Here is a 17,304-nt window from a genome sequence, read left to right on the forward strand (position 1 = left end):
GACTGGCAGCAACCCTACCTGAAGATGCCAGGGACTGAAACTGGCATCTTCTAAATGCAAAGCAACTGTTCAACCACTGTGTTATGGTCCCCAACCTAATAGAAACTGCCCATTTATTTCTTGCTTCTGGACACAAATTCGAGATGTGTATGGGTACAGTAATAAAGCAGCTTAACTAAAAACACACCCTATTGGTCCTCAAGAATTAGGAATACTTTAATGTTGAAATCTGACACTAGTCTTTGTCTTGAGTGCTCCCTGGGGCATTTGGTGGGCCACTGTGATACAGGAAGCTGGACTAGATGGGCTTTTGGCCTGATCCAGCGGGGCTCTTCTTATGTCTTTAAATCTGGAATGCTGAAGACACTATTTACTGAATCACTCACTGATGGCACTTCCAAGAATTACTGTGAGCTGTATTTATGGCATGGTCAACATCATGGCAAGTTCCAAGATATTAAAGACAGATGCTCTTGGATGCCCTTCAGCCAGCAACCAAGACTATAACCTTGTAACGAAAGGACCATACTACTAAATGAATTGCAGAGCAGGCTGCTAACCATAGGCTAAGTTGTAATTAAACCTTGAATAGATTTCAGCAGGGCTGATACTGAAGTTTGTGCCCATTCAAGGTTCTTCCACTATCTCAGTCAGACACAGAAAAGGACACTTCCTTATTCACCCTTTACATTGTGGACTGCTGAATGCAAGCTAAATTAAAACAAACAACTGCCAACCCACTGATAAGATGGGGAGGAAGAACTATCATCCTATCCTTTTACAGTGCTCAGAAACTAATATTAAGCAACAAAACACAACGTGTGGACTTTTTCCTAGATTAGGAGTGCATATGGATTAATGATTTGCAAGGACAAACTGCTGTTGCTCTCAACTGCCACTTTCCTCTTTCTGATCTCCTGGGATGGAAATAGGACCACTTGCAAAGTCGGTATTAGTTTCCACTTTGTTTTCCCAAAAGTAAAAACTAGCCTGATTTATTCTTTGTGCCAGCTGTTCATGTTCTTCCAAGTCTCCCTTTTCATTTACATATAACTGTGCACACTCATATCCCGTTGGCCTTATCACCTGGCCCAACCCAGAAAAGACTGCAGCCTCTCCCCTTCAAAGTCCACTTGGGTTTTCAAAATACTTAGGATGGCAGTCCCACCTAAACTTGGCTACCTTGGTAAACTTGGCCTACACTACGGCTTCCTCAAGAGGAAGTTGCTTGAACCTAAGTGGCTAAGTTTGCAGACAACACCAAACTTTTCCGAGTGGTAAAGACCAGAAGTGATTGTGAGGAGCTCCAGAAGGATCTCTCCAGACTGGCAGAATGGGCAGCAAAATGGCAGATGCGCTTCAATGTCAGTAAGTGTAAAGTCATGCACATTGGGGCAAAAAACCAAAACTTTAGATATAGGCTGATGGGTTCTGAGCTGTCTGTGACAGATCAGGAGAGAGATCTTGGGGTGGTGGTGGACAGGTCGATGAAAGTGTCGACCCAATGTGCGGTGGCAGTGAAGAAGGCCAATTCTATGCTTGGGATCATTAGGAAGGGTATTGAGAACAAAACGGTTAGTATTATAATGCCGTTGTACAAATCGATGGTAAGGCCACACCTGGAGTATTGTGTCCAGTTCTGGTCGCCGCATCTCAAAAAAGACATAGTGGAAATGGAAAAGGTGCAAAAGAGAGCGACTAAGATGATTACGGGGCTGGGGCACCTTCCTTATGAGGAAAGGCTACGGCGTTTGGGCCTCTTCAGCCTAGAAAAGAGACGCTTGAGGGGGGACATGATTGAGACATACAAAATTATGCAGGGGATGGACAGAGTGGATAGGGAGATGCTCTTTACACTCTCACATAATACCAGAACCAGGGGACATCCACTAAAATTGAGTGTTGGGCGGGTTAGGACAGACAAAAGAAAATATTTCTTTACTCAGCGCGTGGTCAGTCTGTGGAACTCCTTGCCACAGGATGTGGTGCTGGCGTCTAGCCTAGACGCCTTTAAAAGGGGATTGGACGAGTTTCTGGAGGAAAAATCCATTATGGGGTACAAGCCATGATGTGTATGCGCAACCTCCTGATTATAGGAATGGGTTAAGTCAGAATGCCAGATGTAGGGGAGGGCACCAGGATGAGGTCTCTTGTTATCTGGTGTGCTCCTTGGGGCATTTGGTGGGCCGCTGTGAGATACAGGAAGCTGGACTAGATGGGCCTATGGCCTGATCCAGTGGGGCTGTTCTTATGTTCTTATGTTCTTAACCATTCACTAATTAGGGAATGCCGTATCTCCAAAAATAGAGGAGACAGGGAAAACTGATGCCATTTTTTGAATCAGTGCTCCAAACATACCCAGGCATAGGTCTAACTTCTAAGACAGCATAGTGTGCATTAGCCTGTGAAAAGGTTTTCTTTTACTTCAAGGCTTACTTTTCAGGAGGCCATCCCAAATTTTAGGTGCCACAACCAAGGCAGCCCACTCTTGTACCTATCCAGTGCACTTCTGCTACTGGACAGAGCAAATGTCATGCATAGGCTTGTTTGGGAGGCAACAATTCCCAAAATATCCTGGTCCCAGAATGATCAGTGCCTTAAGACAATCTTCTGTTTCAGCATTCACCTGGTCACAGCTGGCAACCTGGAATTCATGTCTGGGTGAGTGTTATTTTAAAAGGTAGGGTTATTTAAGAGGTAGGGTTATTTTAAAAACATTTTTGTTGAACTTCTGTGGAAAGTAGCTGCTTTAGCAGCTCCTGAAGTGCTGGCAGCACTCCTGGCGGCTGGATCCTGCAGGTCACCATCTTTTTCTCCAATGGACCAGTAAATGAGCCTTCATCGTGGTACAGGATCATTTCCTAGGGCACTGTAGAGGAGAAAAAGTCATGCCTGGCAGGAGTTGGCAGCTAAGAATGCTATTAGCACTTCCAATGCTCCAGAAGCTCCTGATGTCAGCTGTAGAGTGGAGAAGTTTTTTAAAAAATGGCCCCACTACTGCCAACACCAACTTTTGGGTAACTGCCCCTCCCAACAGAAAACTAAAATGTTTGCAGGTGGGTATATTTTGCAGACTTAATTTCAAGGGATTTATTTACAAGGCATTTACAAATAACTGTAAGTGGCATAACTAGTACCTTGAACATCCAGAAACAACCTGCCAACCTGTGAAGCCAACAAAGAAGAAGTGTGGTCAGACAAGCAGATCTTTTCAACCCCAATAAAATCTTGGAAGCTGAATTCTGGACCAGCTGAAGTTTTTAAACCAGTGCTTCCCAAACTGAGTCAGGACCTGATTTTTGGTGGGTCCTCTAGCAGCCAAGCAGAGCTTCCAATGAAGGTGATGGAAGAATCAGATAACTAATTGCCTCAAGCCCTGAGGCTTTTCAAAAATCAGAGAGCTGCTAACTGCCCTGCAGTTTGCATTTGTAATTATAGAAAGAGAAATGTTGGAGCATTTTTTTCTGGGTATTAAGTGTAAATAAATAAAAAGATTATCTCTTTCTAGATTTTTTTAAAAAGTCTTGTAAGCCTAGGTGGGTCTTGATAGTGTCATTTTAAAAAATGGGTCCTGGTGCTAAAATTTGGGAACCTCTGTTCTAAAGTGTCTCCAATGATAGCCTTACGTAAAGAACACTAAAACAATCTACCAAGAAGTGACCAGCCCAGAAGACATGCAGGCACTTGACATCACCCCAGAAGACGCCCTGGACCGTACCAAATAGCGTGCGGCTTGCAGAACAGTGGACCCCCACACCGATGTGGGAAAATCGCTAGGAAGAAGAAGAAGTGACCAGGCTATGAATGACTGCAGCCAGGTCCAATTTCTCTAGAAAATAGTACAGTTGCTGTACCAGATAAACAACAGTTTAGGACAGTGATTTTCAGCCACTGTACCACAGTACATTGGTGTGCCATGAATGGTCTGCAGGTGTGCCACAGGCATTTGGGAGAGGGTCATATATTAGGATCACTGGGGGATGTCAATTGTCACACCTTGTCAATTGACAAAAAACAGATTGTGTGCCTTGGCAATGTGCAGCAAGATACGAAAGGTTGAAAATCGCTGATCTAGACCAGGGGTGACCAAAGTTTTTAGCAAGAGGGCCACATCATCTCTCTGACACTGTGTCAGGGGCCGGGGGAAAAAAAGAATTAATTTACATTTAAAATTTGAATACATTTACATACGTTTACATAAACGAATATATTGAAGATGAACTTATATGAACGAATGAAGGTCTTGCAATAGCTCAAGGCCGGCTTTTCCTTTGCTGCTGCTACTACTGCATCACAGACGTGAAACATCAAGCAGTGGAGGGAGCCCTTATCCCATAGCTCACGCGAGAGGTCAAGCAGTCGCCCTTACACTGAGAGCAGTTGTGTCGGGCCAGTGCAGGCTCCAACAAATCTCCGGAGGGCCAGAGACTCATTGGAGATTGGGGACTCCCTGAGGGCCGCATTGAGAGGCCTTGAGGGCCGCAAGTGGCCCCAGGGCCGGGGTTTGGGTACCCCTGATCTAGACAGACATGAGGGAAACAAAGGAAGGGGAGGGAAATGAAGACAGATCAAGGCTTTGATGTTGCTTCAGTTACACATAGGGAAAGAGGTCCAAGGCATGGTGTCAAACACTTCATGGAAAAGATGGGTTTTAGGAAAGGATTTGAACGAAGTAAGGAAGGGGACATCGCACAAGTGGTCTAGGAGGCTGCTATAGGCATAACGAGTAGCAAGGGAGTCCAGGAAACCTCCACAAAATTGAGGTTAGTGGAGTTGGAGGAGCAAGAATAAGAGCATAGTGGGATAAGAGAGCTGAGAGGTAGGAAGACGCAACGCCATGAAGGTAAGGAGGAGTTTGTGCTGGATTTATTTAAAAATGTACACTCTGCTTTTCTCTTGCTGAAACAAATGCCCAAGGCAGCTTACAAAATTTTATAAAATTACACATAAAACAATAAAAAACATACAAAAATGGAAGATACAAAATAAAAACAACTGAGGCAGCAAGTCAGTTCAAGCAATATAACTAGGAGCATTTGAGAGTAGATAAGCGCTAGTGAAGAGATTTACAGATGGTGGGTTGGAGTAACAAAAGAGATGAATGATTTTGCCTAGACCAGTGGTTCTCACACATTTACCACTGGGACCCACTTTTTAGAAGGAAAATCTGTCAGGACCCACCGGATGTTATGTGATGACCGGAAGTTACATCATCAAGCAGTAACATTTTTAACAATCCTAGACTGCAATCCTACCCATACTTATCCAGGAGTAAGCCCCATTGACTATCATTGTTAAAAGAATATCTATAGTAGCTTGTTAAAAGTACAGGACTGTAACATTTCCCCAAATGCAGTCACATACCATGGGAGCATCAAGTCTAATATATTAAAAATAAAATATTGAAATGAATGGGGACCCACCTAGTGGGTCCTGACCCACAGTTTGAGAAACACTGGTCTAGATCAAGGTGAGATCATTAATCACAAATACTTAAGGCAAATATATCTGAGCAGCTGGGCTAGTAAAAACATTATGGGCAACTAACTTTTCTGACCTTATATGAAAGGCAGGGACAGAAACACTGATCTAAAAAGGACTGTTGCAAGAGTATACATTAAGGTAAGCACTCTAAATGCTGAAAATGCATTATCCAAAATGCTCCAAGTTGCTTATGCAACTGCAGAAATCTGGTAAGGGACCATCATGCCAACCCTATCCCAGACTAATCTTGGATAGGCTCTCATGATGGGATCACAAATATTCAATGCAGCCATTCTAGCATTGGAACAACAGTGCTTTGTCAAGTAAAATCAGAATGGTCTTGGGAGAGCAGAGTAGGAGTCAACAACTCTCCAGCTGAAAAGGGTAAGAAGATACATGTGTGCCAGCAGTAAGCAGCTGGGCAAATATGCCGGGTTAGAGCAGCACTAGGCATATCACTGCTCACTTTCATCAGTGACTCCAACCACACGGAATGGTATCCCTGCACCACACTGCATCTGGTTAGTCACAGTTTACCAAGGCCAGGATGAGGCAGCCTCACTTGCTGGACGACCTGCATGCACACACTTCTTCCACACACAGCAATATCCCATAAGTAGTTCTCAAACTGCAATACTTCCTCCTGCTCTTGAACCAGCAACTGTGATCCCTGGAGCAGGCCGTAAATTGAATCCCTTCACTTAGGTCGGTGGTTCTCACACTTTTAGCACCAGGACCCACTTTTTAGAATGAGAATCTGTCAGGACCCACTGGATGTTATGTCATGACTGGAAGTGACATCATCAAGCAAGGAAATTTTTAACAATCCTAGGCTGTAATCCGACACACACTTACCCAGAAGTAAGTCCCATTGACTATCATTGTTAAAAGCATATACATAGTAGCCTGTTCAAAGTACAGATCTGTAACATTTCCCCAAACGCAGTCACATGGCATGGTAGCATCAAGTCTAATATATTAAATATAAAATATTGAAATGAATGGGAACCCAACTGAAATTGGCTCGCAACCCACCTAGTGGGTCCCGACCCACAGTTTGAGAAACACTGACTTAGGTGATTGGTCAGTATTGGACATAAGGCATTCTGAAGACATAATCTGTCAATTCAAAATGAAGCCTGCTGATGTAGTCCTCAGGAGCACGGGAGTAATCAACAAAAGCCAATGGCTGAAACATAGTTAACATAGGCCCAAATCCTAACCAACTTTCCAGCACTGGTGTAAGTGTGCCAATGGAATGTGTGCTGAATTCTGCAGATGGATGGCACTCATGAAGGCCTCCTCAAAGCAAGGGAATGTTTATTCCCTTACCTTGGAGCTGCATTGCCCTTATGTCGGTGCTGGAAAGTGGGTTAGGATTGTGCCCATAGATGTCTACCCTGTTCATCCTATAGCTTTCTACAGAGACAAAATTTTGTTCATAGGGTACACTGAGACTTGCCTTAACAGTCCATTTCCAGCTCTCTACACTGACTTCTCAATACTAACAGGCCAAAACAAGATCACATATTAATTTAATTTTCTCCATGCTGTATTAGAAAGAGCTATGGTTAAGATTTGAATGGAAAGAACAATAAAATAAGCACTGTGGTCAGCTTAGCACTCTCTCTGAAACTGACATTACAGGAACAAATTGAAGAAAAGTGTGCACCACTTTTCAGAAGAAGATGGATATTAAGTAGGCACAGCTTATCATCCCTAAAAGGAATGTCTCCAGCCTATCTGGTGCCATGACTCAGCTTATGTTTCTCCAGTCCCCACCCTATGCCAACAAGAACACAACCAAAATGGAACCAATCACAGTGAATATGGAGGTTTCTGGATACTCACAGAACTCCAGAGGTTTGCAAAGGTACAACACTTCTATCTTGTTGTCCTCCAGAAATTTTTACAGAAAGTATTTCACGCAACAGATTATTAATAAGCACAAAAATATTAAACAGTAGCTACATTATCTACAGTAATTAAGCAATTGTATTCATTAAAACACAAAATTAGAATTGTGGTATACATCTAAGAAAATCTACAATGCTGACCAAATGACACTCTTTCTACTTTCTAACAAGAGCACTGTGTTTCAGGAGTAGGAAAAACATAGGCTGTCACTCATCCTACCTCCAAATCCTACCCAACCTTAGAGGACAAGTCTTATAATTCAGTTGGATGAACTTGTCACATCTGTCTAATTTCCTTCCTGATCTTGCCTTCTGTAGAACTTCTTTGTCTCGATTATCTTCATAAACTGTGACTCAATTCAGAAGTTCGGTCAGCCAATCACCAAACATTATTTGGCTGCCAGCAAACTTGTGATGTTCTAAATCATAGTTTGGATGTAATTTTTGTCCAATTTCTGCATCATGGCAAACTATAAATAGGATAAACCAGAATGGATGAAGAAATCCACAGGTCTATGGGGTGCTCGATATCGCTGCCCGAACGGCCCCTCCTAACCGAGGAGTTAAGTCAGATAGAGGTTAAAAGAGAAGATGTTTCAGACCTCATTGATAAATTAAAGATCAATAAGTCACCGGGCCCTGATGGCATACACCCAAGGGTTATTAAGGAATTGAAGAATGAAGTTGCAGATCTCTTGACTAAGGTATGCAACTTGTCCCTCAAAACGGCCATAGTGCCAGAAGATTGGAGGATAGCAAATGTCACGCCTATTTTTAAAAAGGGAAAGAGGGGGGACCCGGGAAACTATAGGCCGGTCAGCCTAACATCCATACCGGGTAAGATGGTGGAATGCCTCATCAAAGATAGGATCTCAAAACACATAGACGAACAGGCCTTGCTGAGGGAGAGTCAGCATGGCTTCTGTAAGGGTAAGTCTTGCCTCACAAACCTTATAGAATTCTTTGAAAAAGTCAACAGGCATGTGGATGCAGGAGAACCCGTGGACATTATATATCTGGACTTTCAGAAGGCGTTTGACACGGTCCCTGACCAAAGGCTACTGAAAAAACTCCACAGTCAGGGAATTAGAGGACAGGTCCTCTCGTGGATTGAGAACTGGTTGGAGACCAGGAAGCAGAGAGTGGGTGTCAATGGGCAATTTTCACAATGGAGAGAGGTGAAAAGCGGTGTGCCCCAAGGATCTGTCCTGGGACCGGTGCTTTTCAACCTCTTCATAAATGACCTGGAGACAGGGTTGAGCAGTGAAGTGGCTAAGTTTGCAGACGACACCAAACTTTTCCGAGTGGTAAAGACCAGAAGTGATTGTGAGGAGCTCCAGAAGGATCTCTCCAGACTGGCAGAATGGGCAGCAAAATGGCAGATGCGCTTCAATGTCAGTAAGTGTAAAGTCATGCACATTGGGGCAAAAAATCAAAACTTTAGATATAGGCTGATGGGTTCTGAGCTGTCTGTGACAGATCAGGAGAGAGATCTTGGGGTGGTGGTGGACAGGTCGATGAAAGTGTCGACCCAATGTGCGGCGGCAGTGAAGAAGGCCAATTCTATGCTTGGGATCATTAGGAAGGGTATTGAGAACAAAACGGTTAGTATTATAATGCCGTTGTACAAATCGATGGTAAGGCCACACCTGGAGTATTGTGTCCAGTTCTGGTCGCCGCATCTCAAAAAAGACATAGTGGAAATGGAAAAGGTGCAAAAGAGAGCGACTAAGATGATTACGGGGCTGGGGTACCTTCCTTATGAGGAAAGGCTACGGCGTTTGGGCCTCTTCAGCCTAGAAAAGAGACGCTTGAGGGGGGACATGATTGAGACATACAAAATTATGCAGGGGATGGACAGAGTGGATAGGGAGATGCTCTTTACACTCTCACATAATACCAGAACCAGGGGACATCCACTAAAATTGAGTGTTGGGCGGGTTAGGACAGACAAAAGAAAATATTTCTTTACTCAGCGCGTGGTCGGTCTGTGGAACTCCTTGCCACAGGATGTGGTGCTGGCGTCTAGCCTAGACGCCTTTAAAAGGGGATTGGACGAGTTTCTGGAGGAAAAATCCATTATGGGGTACAAGCCATGATGTGTATGCGCAACCTCCTGATTTTAGGAATGGGTTAAGTCAGAATGCCAGATGTAGGGGAGAGCACCAGGATGAGGTCTCTTGTTATCTGGTGTGCTCCCTGGGGCATTTGGTGGGCCGCTGTGAGATACAGGAAGCTGGACTAGATGGGCCTATGGCCTGATCCAGTGGGGCTGTTCTTATGTTCTTATGCTCCTGGTTTAGCAATCAGCTGTCATGACATCTGGACCAGGTCAATAGCCTCCACTGAACAGGAAGGAACGCATATTAGTGCAATGTGTATCAGTGGAATCATGTATGGATCTATCCAGCAGTTGATTTCCAATAGAGGCCAGTCAGATGCATGTGGGCACTGACCAGCAGCAAAGTGGGATCAAAAGCACTTGTGTGGGGTTTCCCCTATCCCACACTGCTTCATGTAGGACAGCAGGTGGAGAACCCCTCCCAAAAACCCTTGTGGATGGTTAGGAGAAAATATCCACTGACACATGCTTCCCTGTATAAGCAATTCTAATGTATCACTGCACAAAATCATCCATAACCCCATATCACCCGCAAGGATGATTCTTGGATTCACTCCATTGTCCCATGAGGATGCTCATCGTCTGTGCCAAGTGTGGCATCCCAACACATACAGGTGAACTGAATCAGAGTATTTGCCTCAGGCTGTCTCTTGGGCTGGCTCCTGTAAAGAATTTCCTCGTTTCCATCAACACCTATGGCAGTCAACCCTTTTCATACTGCAACCCCAATAAATAAAGTATGAGGCTAGGGAACCATCATTGATCTCACTTCCCTCCTGGGACCTGATCTGCCCACCCACTCCTGTCGCTGCCCACCCCCACGTGGCTCAAGCCAATGGCTAGCTTCACCCACTGTGTTCAGGCTATGGTATGGCCAGGACTGCTGGCTCAGCTTCCCTAGAGGGGCAAAGGCCTGATGAAGATGCTGCAGGAATGCTGTGCTGGGCAGTATGCAGGGCAAGCCCAGAGAAGGATAAAGGAGCACAAGCACTGGTGGTTGCACTGGCAGCCTTGCCCACTGGTCAAGGGGACCAAGGCAAGGGGGGGGGAGACAGTAGTCAGGAAGTCTACTATCTCTGCTTTTGACTCCCAGACTACTCTTCCCCAAACAGCGACCCCACAAATGAGGCTTCACAACACCATTGGGTTCTAATCCGAGGACCGAAGAATATTGACCTATGGGATTGCACCCTATGAGAATAACTCCTGTACCAGTTGTTCTTTTTGTAGTTGTTTAAATAGTAAACAAGGAGGGGGAGATCACATTTTCCCTGCCATAGTCCTCGTAGTTTGCGCCCCTGTATGCCAAGACCCATACTTCACTTTCTACCCTTCAAGTGTATTGAGGACATCTTTTCTCTGTGTTGCTTGTAAGATAACATCTCCCTTTTAAAAATTGCATTCCCATAATATGATCTGTGGAGTGGCATCTTACAACATGGGAGGGGGAGAGAAAATGGAAGAAAATATTCCACCAAATCTCTCCCCTTCTCAACATCATACCCGTGCATATCTCCCACCAAGGCATCACTAGTCTATCTCTATTCCCATAGAACAGGTTTGTTCTGACCACTGGTTCCCAACCTGTGATATGGCGACCAGAGGTGGTCCACAAGACCTTGAGAAGTGGTCTGTGAGATCTCAGAATAAAAGATCACCTCTGATCATTTCAAGCATCTCGCCAAATGAATGCTCCCCCACAGACCACCAGAGACAGTGGAGAATAGATTGTCTGTAGCTGTCAATGAAGCGTCACCTTCGGATGTGGGCAGCCATTCTCTGCCATCTCTGGTAGTCCATGGGGGGGGGGGCACTTGCTTCAGAGATGCTTCCCCACAGACCACCAGAGAGAGCAGAGAACCAGCCGCCCAAAACCACAGCTGGCAACAAAAGCAGCAGCTCAGAAATCTTCTCTGTAAATAATAAATCTAATAAATATTCTCTAATTACACAGGCCTACAAAACTGAGGGACAGAAAAGTTTTTCCCAAACTTTATGGTGGTTTGATATGAATTTGGGGTACCAATTCCAAAAATGGCACCCTTTTTTTTTTTGCCCTATCAGGTCTAGTTTTGGAGATATACTATAGCCTCATTAGTGAATGGTTCAATCAGCTTCCTCATGAGGAAGCAATGGTGTAGGCTTCCTCATGAGGAAGCTGCTTGAACTATTCACTAAAGAGGCTATGCCGTGTCTCCAAAACTAGACCTGATAGGGCAAAATGGATTCCATTTTTGGAATCAACACCCCAAATATACCCAGGAATTGGTGTAACATTTAAGGAAGGAAAATGTGTATTGGCCTGTGTTATTGCAAGTTTAATTGCATTTTTGTGTGTGCAGGGGGTAGTGTGGGCCACAATAATTTCAATTTTTGCCTCAGTGGTCCATGAGCTCCTAAAGGTTGAGAACCACTGGTTTAGATTTTGACTTCAAATACTCTTTCTGAGCCCTGAGTGACACCCACTAAGTCGTCTCCCTATATGTATGGGGCAGGAGAAAATGGGGAGATATTAAAAGCCTTTTCGACCAACATTTACAAGCAGGTTTATAAAATTAATTTGGATTTGGGAAACTGGGGCTGCAATATTATCCATACTTATAAGAGAGTAAGCCCTACTGACTGTAATGGGGCTTATTTCTAGTAGACATGCATAGGATTGGGTTGTGTGAAACTTCCAGGGTGAGCTTGGAGGAGTCATTCTCAGCTGAACCCACTTTACAATGTTATGAAGACGAAGTTGGGGCAGGGAGGGTTAGAGAAAGCCATGTAACCTATCCAAAGTTCTTGGAAGGCAGAGCAGGATAAAACAATGCAATAAGTAACATTATGGGGTGCCAGTTTTCAAATGATGGGTAGAGGTGTCTGAAAACAGTGTCATTTGAGTTACTCATAAGCAAGCCCATTGTGTTCAGTAAGACTTGGACCCAATCCTAACAAATTTTAGCTCTGATGCACAAGGTCTGATCAAACAGCTCTGATGCAGCCGCAATGCTGTGCCAAGGTAACAGAACAAACATCCCCAATGATCCCATAGGTATCCATTCCCTTACCTCTGTGACTGCCTCCCCCACCACCTCAGCACACACCCCATTGGCATGTTAAGTTGGATAGAACTGGACCCTTAGGCAGTAAACCTACCTTACTCACTGGAAACAAACACCTCTAGTTATGGGGAACTCCAAGGCAATTTATTAGTTCAGCTATTTCTCAACATTTGTTCTCTGCCATACCACTTCACACGGACCATCTATTTAATGTACCACCGGAAATAATTGGTGATGACATTGCCAATTATCTCTGGGTTAGGACCCCAAATGCAATGCAACAAACACCAGTAAGAGGCTCAGGGTGGATGCGAGGGCTTTTTCGAGAGAAGCTAAACATGCTTTAGAGCTCTGCCTGAAAAGCCTCCTAACCATTGTGTGTTGTGCCATGTTCCTAGTTTTGTTGCTGGGTGGCAGGTGTCCAGGGGTCCTGTGAGTACCACCAGATACCACCTCAAGTACCACTGGTGGTACCCGTACAACTTATTGAGAAGCCATGTATTAGAAAAAAAAATCTGAAATGTGACAGCTTTTCATGTTTGGGTTTGTGAAACCAGGGATGTGCAGTGAGTGCAGAGGCAGGTGAGGCAGAGCCTCCCCACCGGAGTCCTTCAAAAAGCGCCACTGCCATGTGAGATGTGCAAGCATTCATAACCCGTGCGCTGTGCACATGGATTGTGTGTGCTTGCACACCTCACATGCGGTGACGCTTTTCAAAGGACTCCAATGGGGAGGCTCATGAGAGGATGTTCTGCCACATATCCCCTACCCCACCCCCTACTAGGGTCCTTCAGCTGAGGGGGGAAGCACAGGGGTGAGGGCAGAGCAGAAGGGTGAGGGCCTTATGCCCCCACCCCGCTCCCTAATAAGGTTCCTCAGCTGAGGGGGGAAACACAGGGGTGAGGGGTGCTCTGCTTCACACCCCCACCCACTAAGGCCCCCCAGCTAAAAGGTGCACACGGAGGTAGGGGGAGCAGAGGGTGGGGGGGTCGCTGTGCCTCATGCCCCCCCACCCCCTACTCCCTCAGCTGAGGGGGAAGCACAGAGGTGGGGGGACTCTGCCTCACACCCCCACCCCACCAGGACCTAGGGGTGAGGGGGCGCTCTGCCTCATGCCCCCACCCGTACTAAGGGGGAGCACAGAGGCAGGGGATTCTGCCTCACGCCCCCCACCCCACCAGGACCCCTGAGGAGGGAGCCCAGGGGTGAGGAGGGAGCCCAGGGGTGGGGGCGCTCTGCCTCATGCCCCCACCCCACCCCACCCCACCCCTACTAAGGGGGAGCACAGAGGTGGGGGACTCTGCCTCACGCCCCCCACCCCACCAGGACCCCTGAGGGGGGAGAACAGGGGGAGGGGGCGCTCTGCCTCATGCCCCCACCCCTATTAAGGGGGAGCACAGAGGTCGGGGACTCTGCCTGACCCCGAGGGGGAGCCCGGGGTGGGGGCGCTCCGAGCCCGGCCGCGCACTCACAGAACTCGGCGACGTGGCGGGAGACGACGTAGTTCTCCTCGCACCAGTCGAGGGTGGAGGTGGGCGCGCCCCAGTAGCCGAGCCGGTCGCCCGCCGGAGCCATGGCGGGTGGAGGAAGCGGCCGGCCGGTGCAGCCTCCTCGCCGCCGCTCCCGGATGGGCCTCCGGCCGGCTGGTCCCGCCTCCCCCGCCGGCAGGGAGGCGAGGGGCGGAGTGAGGCCGCCCCCGAGGCCCGGCGCCGTTGCCGTGGCGACCGCCGCGGCCTACCCGGCCTCCGCCCGCCCCGCGCTCTGTGGCGTCGCAGTCGCGGCCCGGCCGGGCCGGAGCAGTCCGGGGGGCCTGGCCGGGCTGGGGCGGCGGGGCTGCTCTGTTGGCCTCCCCCCCCCGCTGACTCCCCTTTACTCACTCCAAGCGTCTCTCCGCCCCCTGGACCTGCCCAGCCAGGTGTCCTCACCGCGTCCGGTGGCAGGGAGTTCCACAGGCACAGGAGCGTCAGAAGAGTCCTGCTGCTGGACCAGGCCACAGGCCCACCCGCTCCAGCCTCCTGGACCTGTCCAGTCCCCTTTCCAAGGCATCCAGGCCAGGCGCCATCTCCACCTCCTGGGGCAAGGAGTTCCGCAGATTAATGGCATGGAAAGAGCCCCACTGGGTCAGGCCAAAGGGGGCCCATCCAGTCCAGCTTCCTGCATCTCCCACGGGCCCACCAGATGCCTCAAGGAGGACCCAAGACAGCAAGCGACCTGCAGCTGGGCCAGATGCCATTACCACATCATGTGGCAAGGAGTTCCACAGACTCATTACATAGGAACATCATAAGAACCCCGCTGGATCAGGGCAAAGGCCCATCTAGTCCAGCTTCCTGTATCTCGCAGTGGCACATGCCTCAGGGAGCGCACAAGACAACAAGACACCTGTAGCTGGATCGAGACGCCGTCACCACATCCTGTGGCAAGGGGTTCCACAGACTCATTACATAGGACGAGCCTTGCTGAATCAGGCCAAAAGTGGCCCGCTTAGTCCGGCTTCCTGTATCTCACAGTGGCCCACGCCTCAGGGAGCACACAAGACGACAAGAGACCTGCATCATGGTGCCCTCCCTTGCAGCTGGCATTCAGAGGTAGCCCAAAACCACGAGGTTGCACATACCCATCATGGCTCGTAACCTGTGATGGACGTTCCCTCCAGAAATCTGTCCAATCTCCTTTTAAGGGCATCTAGGCCAGGCACCATCACCACATCCTGTACCAAGGAGTTCCACATAATAGTTACACGTTGGGTGACTATTTTACTGCACAATACAGTAAAATCACAACACAATAAAAACAACAGTTAGTCCAATAAAAAATAATCAGAACCATTCATCAGAGATAACTTATACGGCATGTGTGTCATCTCTTGTCCCTGGAGGCAACCCCAGCGTGGCTGGCAGCCAATGGAAAACTGTAGACGTGTGACAACCTCTGTAACAGAGCCAGCGCAAAAATCATGTTCACTTTAGTCTCCACATGTACCTGGCGGTAAGTCCCATTGAATTTGCTGGAACTTGCTTCTGAGTAAACCTGTTTAAGATTTTGCTGTCAACAGTACATTGTCAATCTGGATTACATTCAAAACTTCAGAGTATGGCTCTGCCCTATTATGGCCTCACAACAATACTGTGAGGTGGGTTAGGCTGAGCTGTAATGACTGGCATTTTTAAATTATTAATTTTGCAATATGTTCAGCACGCTCCAATGCATGTTCATTCCAAATCAAGTTCCACTGAAGTCAGTGAGATCTACTCCAAGAGGAGGCTGAAATTCTATAGGCTGCATAAGAACATAAGAAGAGCCCCACTGGATCAGGCCAAGGGCCCATCTAGTCCAGCTTCCTGTATCTTACAGTGGCCCACCAAGTGCCCCAGTGAGCACACAAGACAACAAGAGACCTGCATCCTGGTGCCCTCCCCTGCATCTGTCAATCAGAGGCAGCCTACCTCTAAAACCAAGAGCTTGCACATAACTACTATGACTTGTAACCTATAATGAACTTTTCCTCCAGAAAAGTTCTCTGGGCCTCTTAAAGGGTCTCTTAAGGGCCTCTTAAAAGCATCCAGATAAGATGCCATCACTACATCCTGTGGCAAGGAGTTTCACAAACTAATTACACGCTGAGTAAAGAAATATATTCTTCTGTCTGTCCTAACTCTCCCAACACTCAACTTTCGTGGATGTCCTCTGGTTCTGGTGTTATATGAGAGGGAAAAGAGTGTCTCTCTATCCACTCTGTCCACGCCCTGCATTATTTTTTATGTCTCAATCATGTCTCCCGTCAGGCGCCTCTTCTAGAATGAAGAGGCCCAAACGTAGCCTTTCCTCATAGGGAAGGTGCCCCAGCCCTGTAATAATTTTGGTTGCTCTCTTTTGCACCTTTTCCATCTCCACTATATCCTTTTTGAGATGTGGCGACCAGAACTGGACACAATATTCCAGGTGTTGTCTTACCATCGATTTGTACAACGGCATTACAATATTGGCTGTCTTATTCTCGATGCCTTTCCTAATGATCCCAAGCATGGAATGAGTCCTCTTCACTGCCATCACACATTGGGTTGACACTTTCATCAAGCTGTCCACCAGCACCCCAAGATCTCTCTCCTGATCTGTCTCAGACAGCTCAGAACCCATTAGCCCAGGGGTGTCAAAGGCCTGGGGGCCGGATGCGACTCTCAGCTACTGAGCAGTGCTGAGGTGTTACTGCTAAAAGAGCAGCCCCCACGAAAATTGGGCTCTCCCATATCTTGAAATTTGATAAAGATTTGTGTGTTTTTTCTTCTGTCATTTGAAGTTAATGAATTGCTAAGAGAGAAAAAGTGCTAATTTTTGGTTATGAGTTGTTTAATGACATCACTTGCTGCCTAACGACATTACTTCCAGCCCTCAGCAGGCATCATGAATGTCATTCAGCCCTTGGTATGAAACGAGTTTGACACCCCTGCATTAGCCTCTATGTAAAGTTTTGATTCTTTGCCCCAATGTGAATGACTTTACACTTACTTACATTGAAATGCATCTGCCATTTTGTTGCCCATTCCGCCAGTTTGGAGAGATCCTTCTGGAGCTCTTCACAATCTCTTCTGGTCTTCACCATTTGTAAAAGTTTGGTGTCATCTGCAAACTTGGCCACCTCGCTGCTCAACATTTGTAGGAGTAATAGTATGATCCTATACTTAAGTGTACTATAATTTATCTATTTAGTGTGCCACAAAGGAGGAGTGCAGAAAAG

At 47.0% G+C, this 17,304-nt stretch overlaps 1 protein-coding gene across 1 annotated transcript in view; it reads right to left on the reverse strand.

Annotated features, from left to right (window-relative positions):
* Window positions 1-14,222, reverse strand: part of ACER3 (alkaline ceramidase 3) — a 60,473-nt gene extending 46,251 nt beyond the window's left edge. The window contains exon 1 of the mRNA XM_066622115.1: window positions 14,042-14,222. Coding sequence (XP_066478212.1) covers window positions 14,042-14,144 — 103 coding nt within the window. The 5' untranslated portion in view covers window positions 14,145-14,222. The remainder of the gene's footprint in view (window positions 1-14,041) is intronic.
* Window positions 14,223-17,304: the final 3,082 nt, after the last annotated feature.

Source organism: Tiliqua scincoides, chromosome 3, assembly GCF_035046505.1.
Source record: "Tiliqua scincoides isolate rTilSci1 chromosome 3, rTilSci1.hap2, whole genome shotgun sequence".
NCBI lineage: Eukaryota > Metazoa > Chordata > Lepidosauria > Squamata > Scincidae > Tiliqua > Tiliqua scincoides.